The 19,926-nt window shown below is 34.7% G+C and overlaps 2 protein-coding genes across 2 annotated transcripts; one reads left to right on the top strand and one right to left on the bottom strand.

The window, feature by feature from the left end:
- Positions 1–13,856: 13,856 nt before the first annotated feature.
- Positions 13,857–14,467, top strand: LOC147483737 (uncharacterized; the record flags this gene model as incomplete). The annotated part of the gene is made up of 1 exon (XM_086578445.1): positions 13,857–14,467. A coding segment is annotated over one exon (567 nt), but the record flags the coding sequence as incomplete, so codon positions are not given.
- A 4,245-nt stretch (positions 14,468–18,712) lies between these two features.
- On the bottom strand, positions 18,713–19,360 carry LOC147483736 (uncharacterized). The gene has a single exon (XM_086579631.1). It carries the CDS (start codon positions 19,358–19,360, stop codon positions 18,713–18,715), a length of 648 nt encoding a protein of 215 aa, XP_086435757.1.
- Between the last annotated feature and the right edge of the window lie 566 nt (positions 19,361–19,926).

The raw sequence follows: 19,926 nt of genomic DNA, 5'->3' as shown, positions 1-19,926 counted from the left end.
ATCATTATTCAATACTGAAAAAGTAAAAATAAATAAATAAACAAAATTTAGCAAGTTTGGTTAAGATATCAGATCAAATCGTATACAGCTCGAGCTTCTTCATGTGTTTGTGTCTTCGGAGAACTTGATAGATGGTGAACCTTTCCATTATCAAATTGTCTATGAGACTATGATTATTGTTTGTAATTGCAAATTTTGGATGGTTACCTTCTTCTTTGACGTTGCGACACTTCAAATCAAACTACGCTTATGGGAGTAGTAGAGTGACTTCCGCTTCTTACGTGTTTTAAAGTTACAAGTTATTAAAAGAGGTAGTGGAACCTGAAATTGTAAATGTGTTGCTAACTCTTAACATGTTTTGATGATTTTGGCTGATAGTTTATACATCAATCTCAATTTTTATCCAATGTCATTTTTTGCTAGCAACTTTCAATCAACTTGCTTAGAGAGTTGACGCTTAATCACAATTTGGATCGTTACATATTCTTGAACTATTTTATTAAATGAATAGTTGGATGCATTATAGACCAATTAGGTAATTATGTAGAATATGTAAAGTATTTAGCAGTAAATAATCACTAGAGAAAAAAAACATTGTGGTAGTAAACACTCTCAAAACATATATGTAGGTTTATGTTTTAGGAAATTGGTCTATAAGGGACACGCAGACCACAAATGAGATGTAGAACCAAAAGAAATATAGGCTATGTATAAGTGTATAGGTAGGGTTTGTTAGAAGCTAACAGGTGACTAATTCTCAATTTCTATTTTCATATGCACTACTATATCTAGAGTGTAGACTCCATATAGTTCAGTTTAATAGGAAATAGAAGGAGGCAAAAAGAAAAAGGGAAGCAGTTGACTTGAGGCGAGTTTTAAGTATGGGGTAAGATGTATGTTGTATACTTATATTAAACTTTTAAACATGATGTAGGTGAATGAAAAATCCAGCAAAATCAAGATAACACAAAGAATAAGTTATTACGACTTATTTCGTTCACATGGGATTCATTAAGAAAGATGTCACGGTTACTAAGACTGGCAACAGAGTAAATCTCAATGCAAAGTTGCTTGAGAAGGAGGGACACGAAGCAATTTTTATCTACGTGCACTGTGTTACTATTGCACATTCAAAACCCAAAATGAAATTGGGATTTCCCTTGCTTTAGAGTTGACTCCACTATTTTACCATACCAATATTTGAGTTGCATTCTAATGTAAACTCATTATCCATGTACTTTGTCTTAATTGGTCTAGATTTTACCAAGAGCAATCAAAATTCACCATTGCTAATTGATGGATTTATTATCTACTTTGAGAAAAATATGCAACTATGTATATTGTAAGAATTATCCCTTTTAACCATTAAATAAAAAATATCTAATGCAATAAATTCTTGGTTATATTCATAGCAATCAATTACAATTTTTTTTTAAAACAAATGCAGTTAGAATTCTCTAATGATCCCACACAGTGAATCATGTATATATAGCAAACTTCAAAGAATAATTAGCTTAAAATCAGAAATTGAATGCAAATGCATCGAACTAACCTCAAAGAATAATTAGCGGGAAATCAGAAACTGGATGCAAATGCATCGAACTAACCACAATGAATAATTAACTGGAAATTGGAAATTGAAAACTGGATGCAAATGAATTAAACTAACATCAAAGAATAATTAACTATAAATTGAAAATTGGACGCAACTACATTGAACTAACCACAAATAATAATTAATATAAAATTGGAAACTGGATGCAAATGAATCAAACTAACCTCAAAGAATAATTAATGGAAAATCAGAAACTCGATACAACATCATTGAACTAATCTCAAAGAATAATTAACGAAAAATCAAAAACTGGATGCAAATATATTAAACTAGCCTAAAATGGATGCAAATGTATTAAACTAGCCTAAAAGAATAATAAACGGGAAATCAGAAACTGGATGCAATTGCATGCAAATGCATTGAACTAGCCTCAATTCCCTTAAAGAATAATTAACATGAAATCGAAAATAGTTTGCAACTGCATTATTGAACTATTCTAAAATAATAATTAATAGGAAATCGAAAGTTGTATGCAGCTGCATTAAACTAACCTCAAATTATAATTAACGGGAAATCAGAAACTGGATACAACATCAAACTAACCTAAAAAATAATTAGCAAAAAATCGGAAAATTGAATAAACTACAATGAATTAACCTCAAAGAATAATTAATGGAAAATCGAAAACTAGACGGATGCAACTGCATTGAACTAACCTCAAAGAATAATTAACTAGAAACTGGAAACAAGATGCAAATGTAATGAACCAACCTCAAAGAATAATTAATGGGAAACCGAAAACATGATGCAAATGCATTGAACCAACCTCAAAGAATAATTAATGGGAAATCAAAAACTGCATAGAATTAACCTCAAAGAATAATTAACAGGAAATTAGAATTTGGACGCAAATACATTGAACCAATCTCAAAGAATAATTAATGGGAAATCGGAAACTAGATGCTAATGCATTGAACTAACCTAAAAAAATATTTAATGAGAAATCGAAAACTGAATGTAAATGCTTTGAACTAACCTAAAAAAATAATTAACATAAAATAAAATAAAAAACTGGACGCAACTTCATAGAACCTCAAAGAATAATTAACAAGAAATCGGAAACTAGATGCAAATGCATCGAACTAACTTCAAAAAATGATTAACGGGAAATCGAAAACTTAACATCAAAGAATAATTAACGAGAAATAAAAACTAAATACAAATACATCGAACTAACCTCAAAGAATTATTAATTGGAAGATTAGAAACTGGAAGCAAATGCATTGAACTAACCTAAATAATAATAATAATAATAATAATAATAATAATAATAATAATAATAACGAGAAATCGGAAATCGGATGCGACTGCATTGAAGTAACCCCATAGAATAATTAATGAAAAATCATAAATTGGATGCAAATACGTTGAACTAATCTCAAAGAATCGGAAACTTGATGCAAATGCATCGAGCTAGCCTCAAAGAATAATTAACGGGAAATTAGCAACTGGAGGCAAATGCATTTAACTAATCTCAAATAATAATTAACAGGAAATCGGAAATAGAATGCAAATGCAAATGCATTTAACTAACCTCAAAGAATAATGAATGAAAAATCAGAAACTTGATACAAATGCATTAAACTAACCTCAACGAATAATTAACGAGAAGTTTGAAACTGGATGCAAATGCATGCATTGATCTAATCTCAAAGAATAATTAATGGAAAATCAAAAACTAAATGCAACTACATTGAACTGACCTCAAAGAAGAACTAACGGGAAATCAAAAATTGGATGCAAATGCATTGAATTAATGTAAAAAAATAATTAAAAGAAAATCGGCACCAAGATGTAAAAACATTGAACTAGCCTCGAGAAATAATTATCGGAAATCGAAACTAGATGGAACTACATTGAACTAAGCTTAAAAAAATAATTAACGGAAAATAGGACACTAGATGCAAATGCATGAAACTAACCTAAAAGAATAATTAACGAGAAATTGGAAACTTGATGCAACAGCATTAAGCTATCCTCAAAGACTAATTAACGGAAAATAAAAAACTGGATGCAAATGCATTGAACTAAACTCAAAGACTAATTAACGGAAAATCGGAAACTGGATGCAAATGCATTGAAGTAACCTAAAAATAGTTAATGTAAAATCGGTAACCGGACGAATCAGATAAAAATAACCTTAACGAATAGTTAACAGGAAATTGGAAAGTGAATGCAACTGTATCGAACTAACCTTAAAAAATAATTAACGAGAAATCATAAGCCTCAAATAATAATTAACGAGAAATGGGAAATTGGATGCAACTGCATTGAACTAACGTAAAAATATAATTAACAGGAGAAATCGAAAACCGGATGCAACTGCATTGAACTAACCTCATAAAATAATTAATGAAAAATCGAAAACCTGATGCAAAAAACATTGAACTAAGCTCAAAGAATAATTAATAGGAAATCGGAAACTATAACTAATCTCAAAGAATAATTAACTGGGAAATCAGAAACTAGATGCATTTAAGAATAATTAATGGAAAATCGGAAACTGGATGTAAATGCATTGAATAACTATCTTTAAAGAATAATTAACTAACGGGAAATCAAAAACTTGATAATCTTTGATGACCCTATATATAATGTATCATATATAATTACTTTTATGTCATGTTTGCAAGGACATTACATAATGATCAATAAAAGTAGGTATTATACACTACTTTGGATAATTAATATGAAATCAGAAACTAAACTGTATGCAAATACATTGAACTAACCTCAAAGAATAATTCACAGGAATTCAAAAATTGTATGTAATTGTATTGAAATGACCTAAAGAATATTTAATAGCAAATCGGAAACTGGATGCAAATACATAGAACTAACTTCAAAGAATAATTAACGGAAAATCGAAAACTAGATGCAATTGCATTGAACTAAATTCAAATAATAATTAATCCAGAATTGAAACTATATGCAAATGCGTCGAATCCAATTTCAAAATATAATTGTATTATATGTAGTGAGAATGTCTCGACAAATATAGTTTTACAATTAAAGTGGTGATTATCATCTCTCTTTTCGTATAATGGGAATGTCTTTATATTCAAGTAGCTTCAATATATTTTTGGTTTTATGTGGGCATTCTCAAACCGTGGGGTTTTTATTCAAGTTGCAAAAAATTTAGATGAGTGATCAATATAATATTCATATCTCATTGCTTTGCATAATCTTAATATATTTTAAAATAATTTAATATAACGACCCGTTCGTAGAATGGATTCGAAAGCTAGTACTAAATGGTGGCAAGATATGATTTGGGTGGCAAGGTTTAAAAAGGAAAGATGAGGTGAGATATAAAGGACAAGATTGCATGTGCGTCCAAACCTCAAAGTTCAAAATCATTTTGAGCTATTACTTGTTGTTTACGTGTTGGCCAAATTCCAACTTGAAATAACCGGCCCACATCTAAGCTAATCAGCACCAAGCTAGTATCAATGACCGACCCGACCCATCCTTTAGTGCACCTTAGCCACTTGAATAATTTGGGCTTAACTAAATTCTTGATTCGGCCAAGGATCAGAATACTTTAGATTTTTGGAGCTGGAAAACACGGCTCAATTTCCTGCAATCAAGCAAAGTAACCAAATAGAAATAAATCAATATCATTTTGCATTGGCACACTTCTACAATGCATATAAAACATGCAAATACATCGTTGGATTCCTAAAAATGCACACTTCACAACGTAATAATAAAATTGCATGATTTTACGTGAAAATGAGAATTTATGTATAAAAGAGTATTTATAAGGCCTCGAAATAATATATAAAAATAGGCATATTTGGGTACTTATCAGATGACATTGCATTTTTTGAGGGGTTGATATATTTTTTCAACATTGTCGAGCTTTTTACTGCCGCAAAGAGTTGTCGTCCGGTTAGGTCACATGCAGTTTATACCCGTAGATCCTCCAACACCAAATTGGAGGACAAGAACTGTAGCAGGACGCAGATATGAGGTGAGATGGACCAATATTGGGCCAACTTACTAGGAGTAATGATAGAATCTCGTGATCCAACCCTGCAATCGAGGACCTATCTCGTCTTATCCATGGGAGTATCATCCAAACTACATGATTTGGTATGCGAGAAATTCTCACATTCGATTGGTAAACCCTGAGTGTGCTCCTATTCATTTCTCCCTAGAAACACTTTCCAGTTGTACACCGATTGTGAGTATTGTGATTTTTAATTGAGTTTATCTAATTGTGATTTTTTGCATTCGATTGGTAACTTATCTTGATTTTTCTTTTTTCGATAGAACGACGTCATCGATGAAACTAGTCGCATGCTAGAGAGAGGTCTGCAATTGGCTAAGGATAATATTCCAGAGGAAGCAAGGTCCTCCTTCGAACAGGCGTACAACTTGACTAGGTGCAAGTACAGTGGTGGATGTTATAATTCATGATTTGTTTCAGTTTATGGTTTGTAACTTTGTTAACTTTGTAATTTGTAACTTTGGAAGGAATGGATGGATTAAATGAATGAATTTTGATTGGAATGAATGAATTTTGATTTTGGAATGAATGGATATTAAGTGGAATTTGTTGTTATTGGAATGAATGGATGTTGTGTGGTGATTGGAATGAATGAATTTTGATTTTGGAATGAATGGATGTTAAGTGGAATTTGTTGTTATTTGAATGAATGAATTTTAGAATGAATGGATGTTTGTGTAGTTGTATGGATATGAAAGTGTTGTAAAAACAAAATGAAATTCTAAATTTTTTTTGTCCAAACGACCCAGCCATGTCGTCCCCTTGAATTCTCAAACGATTCAGCCACATCATTCCTTAGAATTCCCAAACGACCAGCTCAGATCGATTCATGAAAAAACAAAGAGCTTTTATCAAACGACCAGCTCAGACCGTTTGGCTCAAAGGTCAAACGACCAAACTTTCGATCTTTTCATGAAAAAAGCAGAGAACTTTTCTCAAATCGACCGGCCGGACCGTTTGATTCAAAGGTCAAACGACCATTAAATCGCTTTGGTTTAAAGGTAAAATGACTTGACCATGTCGCTTTTTGGTAAAATTAAATCAAATCAAATTACACTTAATCTAAATTACATCAAAATATCATATTAACAACATACGAACATTATTTCCAAATCACTCGATTGCCGTCTGAATCAACTTAGTCGATCACTTGATTTCCAAATCAAATCAAATAAAAACTCAAACATTATTTTCAAATAACATAAAAATAAAATAAAATTACATATACTTGTTCCAAATTACATCAAAATAACATGTCAAAATGAGTTTACAAATTACATCAAAATATCATATCGACAATATACGAACAACTTAGTCGATAACATGTATTGTTGGGTCTTTAACGGACTCGTCTTCCCATATTAGATTGAGAATGTTTAATACCATAAATTATAATTGCCTTCCTGTGAATGCCAAATTCCAATTTTCAGTAATATCATATTGATCTCTAAGCCATTGGTGCATTACTGGAGGAACCGGACAATCTTCAACAAGTTCAATATTGACAAAATGATTTCCACCAACATGTGCGCTACCCAACACTTTTTTCACTCTTTCAGGATTTGCTTAGGTTCTTAGTGGCATGATAAGGAAGCACTGACGAGCTCCTAAATGCAGGAGGACAACATTAAATCTTGAAGCAAATAGGTATCCAACAAAGGGCATGTTCATCCACTTATTTAAGGATGTGTAACCCTCTTCATGTAGGATTGTTTTCTTCACATAAACAACCTCATTTTGAGTGTACAAAGTACAATAAAGGGGGAGGTGGTCAATAAGCTCTTGGTACAAGTCCTTTCTCATCTGCAGCCAATCTTCTTGACTTTTTCCTAATGTAATGCACAAAGCTCTATAACCGCAGTTGTCATCGCCAACAGGGTAATTGACTCTAACAATATATTTGTGCATTTCTTTAAGAATATCCAACCCATAATCTTTAGGACCCCTCGTCTTTCCAAAGTCTACCCCATCTTTCACATTTTATGGTGTAGTTGTTTTTGGAGAAGCCTTATTTCTTGGCGTAGTTATTTTTGGTATTTTTGGAGAAGCCTTTTTTCTTGGAGTGGTTTGGGTGTTTTGGGTGTTTTGGGTGGTTGTTTTTGGAGAAGGCTTCCTTGGTGTGGTGTGGGTGTTTTGGATTGGTGTTTTTGGAGAAGACTTCTTTCTTGGTGTGGTGTGGGTGTTTTGGGTGGGTGTAGTGTTTTGTTGTGATGAGACCCACTTCTCATGGTCACGTTGAGAATGTTCAAAATGAGATGGATCTCGCTTTGAATAGTTCTCATCTCCAGTTGGAAGCTTTCTCTTGCAGCTACCTTTCGGTCGAACTTTGGTTTTTGATTCCTCACAAGGTGGTACTAGCCATGTACTTTATGGTACGACAATCTCCATAAGATTCCTAATCATAACCCTCTGCTATTCTTCATAAACCATTGCAAACCTTTTCATGAACAAGTCGATCAAAGGTCTAACATCGAGACCAACACCAACTGACACATTGGGAGAAGCAGACAATGTTTTCCAAAAGGGGTCGATAGCAGTCAAAGGGATGGACCGCTCTTGCTCTTCAAACTCAATTAATTCATGAGCACATGGCAGTCCATGGCTCGTGCGCAAATAGTACCAACACCTGATCTCTCCATCTTTAACACGTTAAGTTTTACACGGATATATATTTCTTCAAATAGCAAGTCCAAACATTTGCGTGAGACAAGGCCTCTGAGTTCATAAAACAAAGGAATCTGGTGGTGGTGCTGAGTTACAATAATACTCCTCTCAAAGGTAGCTCTAATCTTGGACATCTTGATCTCTAGAATCGGGTAGATTAAGCTAAACATACTAAAAAAATCATGACATTTTGTATTTCCTAGTACACGCTTCACCTGAGCATGAGACCCTTCAACTCTATTGGTCGTTGTACTCCCAAAGTAAATGTGTTGGTCAATCCAACAACATACGAATCGATCCCTGTGAGAAAACCAAGTCTCTCACAAATAACTAACAAAATTGGAGTACTCAACCCTGTAATATTTTTTCCAAATTAAAGCATCCCATTTACGCTGGAAAATAACCTATGTCTTCGATTTGACTACAGTGTTCCACGAGAACTGGGCCTTCTTTACAAGTTCTGTGCTTGTAAAAATATCGTAACATTTTGAAAAGATGCACGTAGCAATATGCCATCTACATAGATGCTTGTGTGCGTTAAGGAAAACTTTATCAACAAAGACTCATCGTACAAGTCCCTATCGACCGCGATCAAGGATGTGCTTATGTCACCAAGCAAGCCACTAAACTGATGCAGGGCCCACTCATAGTCGACTGTTGTTTCAGACTGAAGCATCACCTGACACATGGTGAAAGACTTCCACGTTGAACTCACCCCAACAAATTGTACGAAAGACCACCGATACCTATTAGTTTTGTAGGTAGCGTCTAACATGAAAACTGTTGGAAAAGTCCGAGCTAACTTAACACCTTCTGGATGGGCCCATAACAACCCCGTTATCTCCTCAGTATTCTCATCCTCTCTCAACTCCTCAAAATAATGTTCTTTTTCTAACAACTCACGCAATCTCTGCAATTATGTGAGACTGTTCATATCTAATCTCCTCACCTTCTGCCTTGCAGTGTAGACTTGGGATATACTAGATATGTTTTCATGATACCTATTCTTGATGGAATCCAAAATTTGTTTAGGCTTTATTCCACAGTTACTCATCTCTGACAAATACTCAAACTCTGGAACGGTCTGACGAGTAGCAAATGCATGTTCTTCAAGGGTCTTCGCCAATACATGGTTGTGAATACCATTTCTAACTTTCATTTTCAAACTATTGACAATGCCGCATTGGAAAACACCTTTTAATTTAAATGGACATCTTGATTTCTTGGTTCCTGACTTTCTCTTATTAGCCCTCCCTTCGCCTTCCTTCTTATGTGATCGATACACACCCGAGCACTCGCAAGCCAAATTCAATCTTGCTACTCGGTTTCCCTTAGCATACTCTGACTTTTCAATTACCACAACCATATTAACTTGTTTTCCTCTAGCGGTTGCCCAACCAATTGCCCCGCTACGTGTATGAAAGACCTCAACACATAAAAAATAATAACTATTATTAACACACTAATAAAATTATATTTAGAAATGTTTTTTAAAAAAATGAAATCAATGCCTACTCCATCATACCTCTTCCATAGTAAATATTTATGTTGTATCACTTAAAATCGGTTGACAATCCACGTCATTCGAGTTTGCAGAGGACCGGTTCTTGGATAGTTGCAAAAGATCCTACATATAGAATAAAACAAGAGTCTAAAACAATTTATGTAATGAGGGATTTCAAAGTCACCAAAAAAAATGAACTTCTCACTAAATTTAGTCCAAACGACCCAGCCACATCGACCAATAGGGTTCCTAAATGACCCAGTCATGTAGTTCCATAGAAGGTCTAAACGACCTAGCCACATCGGCCAATAGGGTTCCTAAACGACCTTGTCATGTAGTTCCATAGAGGGTCCAAACGACCCAGCCATGTTGGTTGCTAGAGTCCCCAAACGACCCAGAGGTATCGTTTGGGCTCGAGTTCTAAATGTTATTGATTCATTCATTCAAGTGTTTTGCATTAATTCATTCATTCAATCAATCAATATTTTGCATTCATTCTAATCAATGCTCTCTTGTAGATTCATTCATTCAATCAATCAATCAAGTGTTTTGTATTCATTCTAATCAAGTGTTACCTCATTATTTAGGTTTTGCTTGTCTTTGTCGTCGATGATTTCTCGGAATCTCATTTGCTCGACTAGTCGCATTTTCTATTTCTTCAACTTCTTCACCTTCACCTTCAACATTTTTTGCCACTTATTCACTTTCTATTGGTTGTTCTTCACCTTCAACATTTCTTCTATTTTCTCCTTCTCTAATTTGTTGTTGCACCTCAAGCATTACCTCAAATGCTTGTTCTTCATCTTTGTGTTCCATTTAGGATTTTGATTGAGTTTTGATTAAGTATGAAAATAGTAAGGAGTAAATGAGAAACTTGAGTATTTGATTGAGTATGAAAAAAGGAGTAAGGAGTAACTGAGAAACTTGAGTATTCTATGTAGAGATATTTGAAATTTTGATATATTTCGAATAATTGAGTGAAATATGTTTGTAAACCCTAAACCCCAAACTAGTTTATTATTCACAATTGATTTTTTTTTTTTTTGAAAATAACAAGTTTAGATATAAAACAAATTATTATTTTTTATTTGGATAATTGAGTAAAATATGTTTGAAATTAAAAAAAATTTATGTCGGTATGAAATTTGTAAACCATGAACCCTAAACCCTAAACCCCAAACTCCAAACTAGTTTATGATTCACAATTTGAAAAAGAAAATGCAAAATAACAAGTTTAGATATAAAATAAATTATTATTTCGAATAATTAAGTGAAATATGTTGGTATGAAATTTGTAAACCCTGAACCCTAAACTCCAAACCCCAAAACCAAACAAGTTTATGATTCACAATTTGAAAAATAAAATAAAAAATAACAAGTTTAGATATAAAACAACTTATTATTTCGAATAATTGAGTGAAATATGTTGGTACGAAATTTATAAACCCTAAACCCTAAACCCCAAACCCCAAACTAGTTTATGATTCACAATTGAAAAAAAAAATGAAAAATGAAAATTTTATATATAAAACAAATTATTATTTTAGATTTTGGCATGTTTGATTACATTATTTTAGATTTTGGCATGTTTTAACTTGGTTATATAGATACTATGTCATAACAGGATAAAAAAGTCACGAAATGCATGTAATTATGTTGGTGCAACTAATTGTGTTGTTTTAACCCAATTTTTAAATCGGTTTCAATTTTGCTAATTCAATTGGGATGTATTGATAATTGATCATTACTAATTCAATTTTGCAGATCATTGTTTAAATAAATTATTGTACAATTATGATCGATTAATGATTTTGTATTATAAGAGAAAGTATTAGGTATTTATGTATAAGAAAAGTGTAATTGGTGTTTATGTAATCAATTTTTATTGGTTAATAGGGCTAATCATTGGTTAATCAGGAATTTCCTTGGTTTAGAACTTCTCAATTATGTTAGTCCAAATGACTCTCCTAGGTTGCCCCATAGAAACCCCAAATGACCTAGCCAATACTGTTTGCATGTGATACCAAACGATATGTTCAAGCCGTTTGAGTGTATACTCAAACGATATGGTGGTACAATTTGAGTGTACACTCAAATGGCATAATCAGATCGTACATGGAGATTCCAGGAGCCAATTTTCAAATGACAGGCTCAGACCGCTTGGATGTACACTAGAACGACATTGTGGCATCGTTTGAGTGTATACTCAAACCACATTGTGAGACCGTTTGAGTGTATACTCAAATGACCCAGATATTTCGTTATGGCGAAACCTGTTGAATTGGTTGGGCCTGGACTTTGATGGCAAATTTGTAATATGACAAATTTGTAAAAAAGAAAAATTTGGGGTTGCCCAATCCAATTTGATGAGTACCCAATTAAACTACCATTTTTTATAATGAACAATTTTTTTTTATTGTACTAGTTTAACTTAATGAATATATGGATTCAATTAGGATGATCAAAATGCAGTTTAATTAAACTTAGTTGCAAAGTTTCAAGTGGTCATCCATACAATAAAGTGCTACATCGCTAGTTGTATTCCCAGATGTGCTTATGTGATCGCTTTTCCAGCAATGAAGTGAAACAGGACTCCGTATCATTGTATCCTACACGAAATCAGAGACCTCACTTTCTCATTAATACGGGACACATATAAATATTAGTTAACAAGCAATTATGAATTGGATAATTTGTGGATGAGGTGAGGGGGTTCAATCAAACATTTCATGCTTCTCTAAGTAATCAAGTAAAATATTAACAAAACCTGTAAAAATTTGTCTAAGAAAGCAATTGTTGCTATCAAGAGAATTTTTTTGTAAAATGGAAGACTAATATAATGTTTATTCACGTGTTCTACATGTGTTCCTGCAGTATTATGTTTTCTGCTAGTGTTATATATCATGTGGAAGAGGAGATTACTTGGTATTTGGAACCGTTGAACTGATTCAAAGTTGACACGGCTTTGTTTTTAACATTCAAGGTTGCATGTATGCAGTCTGTTACTTGTTGATCTTATTATCTATGAGGAACGCAGTACCCGTGAAGAGGTTGCGGAATGATATGACTATATAAGGTTAATAATCTCACAATTTTGATACTGAGTTCCTGACGTCTGAGAACTGCATACACAACTTTAACTATATATACTCAATAAATTGATGAAAGACTAAGGAAGAGCACTGATTTAATTTATGGCTAGCATTTGCAATACAAGCATTTCAAATCCCTTGGTGCTCTTTAAAATCGGACGATATAGGTTGTATATATTCTTGACTACAGCTTTAGTTGAGCATGCTGCATCTTAAAATGTTATACTAGGTGTTCGACATGGGCTACTTAGCGTGAGTTTGTAGAGAATGATTGGGATGCTAATGTGTGTATCAAGGTGGTCTATTTCTTGGCGAAACACTACAATCAACTTTACAGTGCAAAATCTTCAGCACTCGAAATGCTCCAACATGTTTTATTCAGACACAAAAACACGCAACCTAAACACTGACATTAGAAAATGCTATTTCACATTTGCAATTCAAGTATCCAAACTGATATTTCACATTTTGGACATTAAAAATAATACCTTGAACCTCACTGCGCAAGTCTTATACAGATTTCCACGGCATGCATTATGATTTATGAATTACTCACAGATTATACAATCACCATTTTTGTTATACAGTTATACCATGGTCCATGGAGGACTCTTTCAAAGTACGTCCTGTATAATCTCCAAGTATCAAGCTACCAAAGATTTGGACCCAGTGCTGCTGGACTGGGCCAAATATTGCTTCTTCATAATACACTAGAAAAGCACGTACGGTATAAAACTATAAATAACTAAATAAGAGGAGGTTACTCCGTTACTGTATTTTGGGAAACTTGCTGGTTGGCTTTTCTTTACCAAAACTCTCCCACCCATAACAATCTTCTCTTTTCTCAATATATTCTTCAACACCATTCCCATAAGTTTTGCACTTTTCAATCACATTCTTAACAATATGGACATAGTCTCAAAAAGGAAGCAAAACTAGTACAGGATCAACTTCTCCCTATGATCACAAGAAAAAAGAAACATATGTATAGCAATAACAGTCGTTGCACTTGTCATTCTTCTACTTATTATCATTCTAATATTCACTGTCTTCAAACCAAAACATCCTATAACCAATATCAACTCCATTGATCTTAACAGTTTACAAGTGTCCTTTGATCTTCCAAGATTAAAACTTGATTTAAATCTTACTCTCATTGTCAACCTGTCTATTACAAACCCAAACAAAGCTAGTTTCAAATATGGGAACGATAGTATATCTTTGTTATATTATCGAAACAATGTCGTGGGCCAAGTTTTTATACCTGCTGGGAAGATTTCTTCTGATGAAACTAAAGTTTTGAATACTAAACTTACGGTTTTAGCTGATCGGTTGCTTGCGAATTCGAACGTTTATTCTGATGTGGTGTCGGGTATGTTGCCTTTGGCTAGTTATACGAAGATATCTGGACAAGTTTCTGTGTTGAATGTGTTTAAGCATCATTTAGTTTCTTATACTTGGTGCGATATTGTTATTGATGTTCCTAATCAAAAAGTTGGGAGTTCAGAATGTAGGTATAAGACTAAGTTGTAATTTGGGGATTGGATTGTTTTATACATATATCGGCCATTTGAGTAGTGTGAAATGTGAATGTTTAGTGAATTTTTTGGAAATCAAAACATAGGATTGCATTGTCTTGTAGGCCAATGTGGGCATGTATGTGCGTAGCGTGGTGGGATCAGGGATGTTAAGATCCTAAGTGGGTGTGTTCACTATCACCTAAAGGTTTTGATTTTTGGTTTTAGCGGAATGCAGTTTGTAATTGAGTTTTTCTGCAGTCATAATTTTCATGCGTAGATAGTATTGTTCAAGTTGATTTTCGGATTAGTAATTGATTCGTAGATAGTTTGTGGTTCACTATGCGTTTTGATGCTTTGAACAAATATGCAATGTACTCCTTGCTTGGTATAGTAAGATTCCTGGGAGCACATTATGTGAGGAAAGGGGAAGAATGTTCTATGATCATTTTCGTTGCCAGTATGCAATTTTACAATACTTTTCCGTTTGATCTGTGTCCTGATTCGTGTGTATCTTATTAGTTTACTTTTCTTTACAAATTTCAAGAAACTTTTAGGGGGCTAGATTAATTGATTCTTGCAGTTAGTTTATTATACATAAAAATTCTTATAAAATTTTGCTTCCATGATGCCTTGAATTATTGCAGAATCCTCTGCTAAGACACGGCAACTCAACAAGACCGCTCCAAATGTAGCTCTTTAACATAAATCCCAAGTTTTATGGCCTAAACTATCGCAATATACTTAACAGTGTTACTAGTATACTGCGTGGCAGTGGGGAGTGAGCAGAGCTGCAGGGAGAGAGAGAGAGTTGGGTGATGCAGGGGAGAGGGAGAGGGAGAGATGGGTGAAGGAGAAAGAGAAAAAATGAGAGAGAAGTTGAGGACAGACAGACAGAAACCAACCAAGTTGGTTTTTGTCCGCATAGCCCCCCCTTCTGCCAAAATCGTTCGCTCCGCTCACTCGATTATTATTATTTTTTTTTTATTTTTAGTGTTAGATAAGTTAGATGCTATTTACTAGTGCTTCTTAAAACATTATGCTTTGAAATGATCTTGGTCCAACCTTAAATATGCCCTTTGTTCATTGCCACATACTGAATCATTCTTATCTCTCTGCAAGAGGAAAGGATTTTCTTTTTTCTTTTTCTGTTTTTTGGTGGGGGAGGGTGAATTTTGGAGTTTTTATCCCTTGAGGCTCTTAATATCCTTCTCTAAAGTGGTAAATGTTTTCTTTGTGATATACTCATCTTTTAGGGGCACTTTGGCAGTAAAGTTGTCAAGTTTTCTTGAGGCAGCTAGTGCTAGATTGGTTTCGGTCTTGGTCTTTTATTTTTCAAAAGTAGGAATGTGAGGATCAGATATAGTGGATATAAGAGTTTTTGGGCTGGAGGAGCAGTAAATTTGACATTCCGAAGAACTACCGTCTACTGGAAACCTGATTTTAGCTCTTTACGTTAACTGTGCATCGGAGTTCTAATATGTGCTGAATAGCTGTGTATCGGGTTAGAATTAGTGTTGTGGTCTCCTGAGGATTGCCTCACTGGAGAGTGATAGAATGTCTTAGGATTGCTAGCCATCTTCTTTCCTAGGTCATGCTCTCAAGGACCATGAATTCTGATTTGCAGTCAGGAGTAAACCAGTCAAGAGTACATAACTATCTAAATCCTAGAATATACTGTTCTTTTGAAGTCTGAACTACAAGTGTACGTAGCAATCTAACAGACTGATAAATGTAGTGTTTGTGATCTAGTAGCTTGCCGGCATGAAGGAAGTGTCCTTTCTGCAAGTAAATGGATATGCACGGTTTAGGAAGTTGCAAACATAAGTACAGTAATAAGTGGATCAAATGCTGGAAGAACTATGCTGCTATTTCCAGAACGTAGAATTGAAGCATAGAAAAGGTTGTGTTTTGTGAAGTCCAAACTCTATTGGAAACTTGACCACACTGAGCTCTGTGGTATGGATAGATTATAGATATGAGAACTTGCCACAGAATATACTTTCTGCAACTCTGAACAATGCTCTGGATCCAGTGTTGGTGGTACCAACTTGTTTAGGCTAGTACAATTAGTTAAGTAGTAGAGGATCTCAGTTGGATATCCATTTTACTGGTACTTCCAGCAAACTCCCAGCCGGCTAAACTGTTGAGTACTTGAGTTTTCTCGCTGTGTGTTTCCTTTTCCTCTCTTTGTTTTTTGCATTTTCAATAATGAACCCTTCCGGCCATAAAAGTAAAACGAGTCCATCTTTGGGTCAATGTCTACCAAATAACTTGAACGATTATTAGATAAAGGATACTCTGGTCCTCGTGAGTTACCTATGTAACCAGGACACCAACTTCTTCAACACTTCTCCATTCTGAAATTTCAACACAGATGCAAAAAACTTGTAGTTTTTACAATATTAAATGCCGCTTTGTTGTCCTGGGAACCTTGCGGTGAGCAAAACTGCGCTAGTTTCCCTTTGCCCAACCTCTTCTATTGTTCAAGTATATGGTGCCAAATACAGAACGTATCAAATAGAAACATCGACAGTTCAAGGGATAAATTTCAACCACTTGGCGAATGTCATACTGGTTAAGACTCTGTAGTCTTGATAGACTTTTTGCTACATAGTTATTATAGTATATTAACTGATAGGAATTGGAGCATTAAAAAGCAGTAAGGACGCTCTATACTTGGGCACGCCCAAGGGAATCCTCTACTTTCTCTCAAGCTTTCAGTTAGTCCCTGCGCATCCCATTCAGCAATTGTTAATTCTGACAGATCACTCTACTTATTGATTGAGCTTTATCAAAGTATGAAGTATCCCCATCTGAAGCCTGAACTGAACCTGACATGAATCCCAGTTCGGATTGAGTAGCCTGCAGCCTGCTTCAACCAACCAAATGGTAGTGTCGCTGCATTGTTATGTGCTCTATTGCTGGTCTCAGAACTCAAGGAAGTGTTAGCTCCGTCTGCGTGTGGAAAAAGGTGGATCAATAATCTGGCATGAGCTCACGGCCTCACGCTGTCACTTTGATAAAATTGGTACTGATAGTTACACTTTAAGCAATCGAAGTCTTGGTCAATAGAATATCTAATACGTTGCCAACATTTCTCCAAAACAAAGACAAAAAAGAAATGAAAGACAAAAAAAGGAGTAAAAACAAAGACAAAAAAGAAATGAAAGACAAAAAAAGGAGTAAAGGGGGGCTAATGTACTAATGCATGCTTGGACTTTAGAGTCGAATCGTTTTAGTCCATTTTGAAGTTGTGAAAGTGTGAAACCGTTGTTTCCACTTTCCAGTTTGAAGTCTTTGTTGTTTTTTTCTTTGATGAAATTTACTTCGGCTTCATTGCTTGCAACATTTTCAGCTGTATACGGTAAGACCACGAAGAGGACTCTTCATATAATACCTATCTGAATACAACTGTTTCTTGTCAAAATGTATGAAGAGTAGCTTCAGCATTCACAGTTAAATGTCAACTCTTCACAGACAGCATGGTTAAATTTTCAAGTTTTCATGCTGTTTCATTTAATTCATTAGCATGGCATGTCATTGACTTGGACTTGTAACGAACAGGGATGGGAAATAATCAATTGTTTGACATTAAAGCTGAAGCCAACATACCTTGGAAAGGGAATTTAAGCCAAGCTCCATCCACATTCCATGGTACAGTTCAAAATGTGAAAGGGATGGAAAGCTGAAAGGGTGAACTAGTGTTATCCCCCACGGCACCACTAGATGAGCCAATTAGGATTTTCCCCCACTAGATGGAAAATTAGAGTTTCTCCCCTAAACACACGGTCAACTTGGTTTGACCGTTAACTTTCAAATCAAACAACTGAAAATAACATAAATGCCCCTACCTAATTAAAATTGAACATTTTCTTTTTGAAAATAATAAAAATATTTATATAATTTTCAATTTGGGGAAAATCCTAATTGGCTCATCTAGTGGGGGGTAATACTAGTTAACCCAAACTGAAATTATCTTTTAGACTTAACACGGCTTTAACATTTCAGGCAAAGATGCATCATTTGCACTACAAAAGAAGTCGAATGTCTAGTTTAACTAGTAAATGAGTACATGTACATCCCAATCTGAGCAAATAGAGTGTCAATTTCCACTCCGAGATAATGATTTCACCTTTTATATACCAATGATTTCACCTTTTATATACCAAGCAACAACCTATGTGATTGAATGTGCACTCATGACGCATAAAATAAGATTGAAATCGAAATATAATACAAGTATATGTATGCATTACATGGAAGTATTGGAATCAGCCGAAAATACAAGTAACTCAACCGCGATCACAACTTGGCTTTATTTTTGCACACTTGACTAGTAACAGTCAAATTAGAAATCTGAATATCCAGGTGGCAAGTAGAGGTAGCAACCACGTGTCTCTTTATAAACCCCAAAAGCGTAACTCTTCCAGGCAACCTAGTATATACATCAAACCTCATCGTGCCAGCCGCCACATCACTAATCAAACCACGTGTATTCGAAGTAAACTTATCAGCTTCAACAATTACCGTAGCATCAATACCACTAGATTTTTTCTCACCAATATTACCCGCTGTAATATCCGCGACAGCAACCTGATCATTTTGATAATACACTAGACTCTGCCCAGTACCATGTTTGAAAGAATAACGATTTGGGTTGTGTACTGAAAGTTTGAGATCAAGTGTTATGTTCATCTCAACCTTTAAGGTTGGGAGATCAACACGTGGTGACACCCCGGTTATTGTTGTTGATACTAAGGTTGTTGTTGGGTCTTTTACTTTGAAGACGGTGAATGCTAATATTATGGACAGGACTACGAGGGATAAGAGTATGATTGCCGTTGTTATCAAGCAACAACAGCATCTGTTGTTTCTGGGCTTTTTGTCGTGAGCTGCCTCGGGATCGGAGATGGTTTTCGGCTTTAACGAAACTTCCTCCACCTTTGACATGGTTTTGGAATAGAGTTTTGAGGATGGAGATGAGAAGTGAAGTGATTTATAGATGTGGTGTTGGTGAAGAGGTTTAAAACTTTAAATAGAGATTTTAATGCTTGAACGCCCAACTGCTTGACTCGTTGCGTGATGTGGTAGTCTTGAGGCTTTTCTCGTTATAGGACTTCTTGAGGATTTTAGGACACGTGGTGGGATATGGGGAGGGCTTGGTGGGACCGGGGGTGTGATTAATGAGGGTGCTGGGAGAAAAAGGTGTCTACACATTTTTGAAAGCGTTATATACGAGTATGACACACGCTCGGAATTATTTTTAGTCGATCAACTGATCTAACGATCATAATTGTATTATTCTAGAAGGACAAGGATCAGCTGACACGCATAGATAAATTAGAGAAAGCCTGTTTAGTCTTTAGTTTAAGAGAGTGGAAGTTGCACAGTGAATTTTAATTTGTTTTTGCAAGATTATAGTAACATGGTCGAGATTCAAGACTTGAGACTAGCATCTAGATTTACTTTAAAATGTAACCTAAACTAAGACCGGAATCTTCGTTGAAAACGTTCTC

This window comes from Coptis chinensis, chromosome 8, assembly GCF_015680905.1.
Source record: "Coptis chinensis isolate HL-2020 chromosome 8, ASM1568090v1, whole genome shotgun sequence".
Taxonomy (NCBI): Eukaryota; Viridiplantae; Streptophyta; class Magnoliopsida; order Ranunculales; family Ranunculaceae; genus Coptis; species Coptis chinensis.
The sequence above is the reverse complement of the archived record's forward strand: the minus strand, read 5'-3'. Positions and strand labels throughout refer to the sequence as shown.